This window comes from Urtica dioica, chromosome 12 (assembly GCF_054948205.1).
Source record: "Urtica dioica subsp. dioica isolate 48M chromosome 12, U.dioica_male_clone48M_v1_H2, whole genome shotgun sequence".
Lineage (NCBI taxonomy): Eukaryota > Viridiplantae > Streptophyta > Magnoliopsida > Rosales > Urticaceae > Urtica > Urtica dioica.
The window spans coordinates 6,124,480-6,127,684 of record NC_142767.1 but is presented as its reverse complement, the minus strand read 5'-3'; the positions used below and the strand labels follow the sequence as shown (position 1 = coordinate 6,127,684).

Sequence of the window (3,205 nt, the reverse complement as noted above, 5' to 3'; positions counted from 1 at the left end):
GTGTAAGCAATAGCTTGAAAATCTGAATTACGACCACGAAACTTGAGCTATTTGTATCTTGGGCCTCCTAAATGGCCATAGTAAATGAATTCACCCTCACAAACATCAAACATCACTGTCGCTTTGTTGTCGATGCAATACAATAATTGAATGTAATCCGAGTTGTATGAGAAATGTCTTATGAAACGTTGTATGTTAAGATGATCAATAGAGAACAATTCAATCCAAGAGTTGGGGTTTCCGTTTTCATTCATCCCCATTCACAAAAATCTGTATAGGCATAAGCATCGTACATGTAGAGACGGTCTCGTTGAATTCTTAGCCCTTAATCCACACATACCGGCCGTCCATATCATGGACTTTGAAGAGAATGGACTCAAAACCGCTCCTCATTCAAGTCGAAAGAGACAATGATAGAATTCTCTCTACAGTTATATAGAAATTGACAAGGAATCTAAGTAGTGTTCTAATCTTGTCTTGTCATCCAAACTAAGGTGGAATTTGGCAAAAATCTATCCATTAGAAGTGGTGTTCTCTACATTTGTGTAAATTTTGTCGTTGGAAGTTTAGAAAGAATTAGATTAAATTCTTTTTACTCACTCGTATTTATAATATGTAAGGACTTACTCATTGCACTTTATTTCTTCAACAACATTATTATAAAAAAAAAAACATATATAATAATCAATAATATTATTCTTTGGAAACATATCAATCTAGAGAACATAGGGGATTAGAGCCTTGACATGTTGAGGAAAATCTTCAAACTTGGAGATGTACCATTGCCTAGTTGCACAACTCCTTCCCCCAAGGTAGCACATTGTTCCCAAAGCCACAGAGAGTGAATGAGGTGTTTGAGATATAAAGAAGAAGCTTAGGTACTCTATGATCTCAAAAAGGTAATGAGGGCATATAACGAGGCCAAATAGACCACCCTTTGGGATCTTGTACTTTCCCTCACCACCCTTTCCGTTTCCTCTGAGCTGGGATAGAATCTTGTGGTGGTAGAAATTCCCACTTATACCGATTAGAAACATAGCTACCCCAATGTGTTGGAGGTCAATAATTGGCTCTACAAGACCTTGCAAAAGGTGTTGGGCATATATCATTGTTGCTGTGGATGTGAAGTAACCAAAAGAGATCATAAGTGAAGTCTTGACCTCCATTGTTCCGCTGTATTTATGAACAAATAGAACCTGCAAAACAAAAAAAAAATGTTAACAACATTCAATTCCTTCTATTGTTGTACAAAAGAAGAGGGATTAATGTATCACTAAATTATTTTGGACCACTCGTACATTCTTAGTATATGTCTCACGGTATGGGACTCTTTGTCTTCAGTTCAGAGTTAGGTGTGGCAATAGATAACACTTTAGCACAAATATTCTCTTATGCGAGATATTAAGTACAGAAAATAGTTCCATAGCAAAATTGCTGAGAAAGTGATGACATCTATACCATTTGTCATTTTTCATAAAAAAAAATTATTAAATTTTTTTACAAGTCTATCATTATAAAAAAATCTATTAACGTATTTTTTTAATTAAAATAATTATTGTTATAAGTAATTTATAGACAAAAATATCCTACATCAAAATCTTTTGAGGTACAAACACATAAAAAAAAAATGATATAAAATAGAGAAATGATATTGGTAAGCGTAACAGCGTATCAGCAGCATTTGCAATTACATTGTATATTCAAATTTTGCATATTTTGTGGGTCCCACTTATTTGCAATATATTACATACACTCATGTCCCTAATGCGCTTACACAGCCGCTGTTGAATAGCAGCTCTCTATTAAATAATGGGGTTGACCTTAATTTCTCTAATAATTAAAAGAGGATACACAAACTAACATAAAAAGATAATTTTCCACTCACTCACTATGTTTTTCATGATAAATAAACGATATAAAATGATAAAAGGTATGCTTATACAAAAAGAACAGAAGAAAACACAGGAAGCTGACAAGTTGAGAGACAAAAAGAAAAGGATAAGAAGTTAAGAAAATGGAAACCTCAGAAACCCTCTTGAAGAAATGAAGGGCAAGAGCGGAAGTGAGCATCACCAATCTAACGTTACCCTCGTATGGAAAGATAAGAGGCGACGCCAAGCTCGCCACTAAAGCCGGCGCGTAGCAAATAAACATCCCCACTTTGCTCGGCACACTCGTTTCGGCCTTCTTTTTGTCTCCCGAATCTGTCGAGAATTTTGAATACTTCATGTTCTGTCCTCTCACCTCCGACACACCGGCCAGAAGAGAAAACGGCACGTTGGCCAAAGATAGTGCGTTGAGTAACACCGAAGTTGGTGGTGGAAAGAAGACATTCAGAAATGATATTATGGATCCCATTGCTCTCTCTCTCTCTCTCTCTCTCTCTCTCTGTGTGTGTGTCTATGCGTGGGGTTTTGTATAATACGGTGTATATATATATAAGGAATATGAGGGGATGTAGAATAAGGAACGATGGATGAAGGAGTAGGTGAAGACCTTTATGAGTGATACTGGGAATAGTGACTATCATTAATATTAAAATATTGAGACTTGTGCGTCTCTTTAAATAATGATTTTTCTTTTAGCGAGAAAACTATGTTATTTAAGGGTATTTTTGTTAATCTATGTTGAATGAAAAGAAATTCTATTTTTTTTTAAAGGATAAATGGAATAAATTTGGAAATGATGTGGAACGCCACAAAACTTGCCATTTAGAGCAGCTTCCAATAAAGAAAGTCATTTTGAGGGTCTCCTATAATTTTAAGGGTCATCTACTCCAATGTGTACCCTCAAATTTATCTCTATAAATTTTTATATATTGCATATTAATCTACAATATTTAATAATAGTAATAATATTATTATTATTATACTTCTATACATAATATTAAAACATACCCTACATAAAATTAAATTTTTAATTTAACATAAATTACACAAATAATAATTTTTAATTTTATTTAGCATAGTTGTATTTTGTGTTTTTTTAAGTCTTAATGTATTTTTTATTTGAGCCATAGTTTATTAAATATTGTACTCCCCAATTATAGTTTGTGCTATTTTAAATTTATAATATTAATAGTATGTGTGCAATTTTTTTTATTCATCCACTAGTAAATATCAATTGATTATATTAACAAGGATCTCATTAAAATATTTTTATCTTTGTGTACAAAAAAAATTAAAAGATTTACTAAGTTTTGTAA

General features: G+C 32.9%; 1 protein-coding gene across 1 annotated transcript; it reads right to left on the bottom strand.

Annotated features, from left to right (window-relative positions):
• Positions 1 to 716: 716 nt before the first annotated feature.
• Positions 717 to 2,394, bottom strand: LOC149378785 (uncharacterized). The gene is made up of 2 exons (XM_089604308.1): positions 2,023 to 2,394; positions 717 to 1,196 (listed from the first exon to the last, which is right to left on the bottom strand). The coding sequence occupies exons 1-2, from the start codon at positions 2,356 to 2,358 to the stop codon at positions 717 to 719; spliced, it is 816 nt and encodes a 271-aa protein (XP_089460434.1). The 5' UTR covers positions 2,359 to 2,394.
• Between the last annotated feature and the right edge of the window lie 811 nt (positions 2,395 to 3,205).

What these genes read in the sequence shown, in the direction of transcription:
- LOC149378785 (XM_089604308.1), bottom strand. Translation starts at nt 2,358, where the DNA reads ATGGGATCCATAATATCATTTCTGAATGTCTTCTTTCCACCACCAACT. An exon ending in TCTTCAAGAGGGTTTCTGAG is followed by an intron (nt 1,197 to 2,022) that starts GTTTCCATTTTC and finishes TTTGTTTTGCAG; the next exon opens with GTTCTATTTGTTCATAAATA.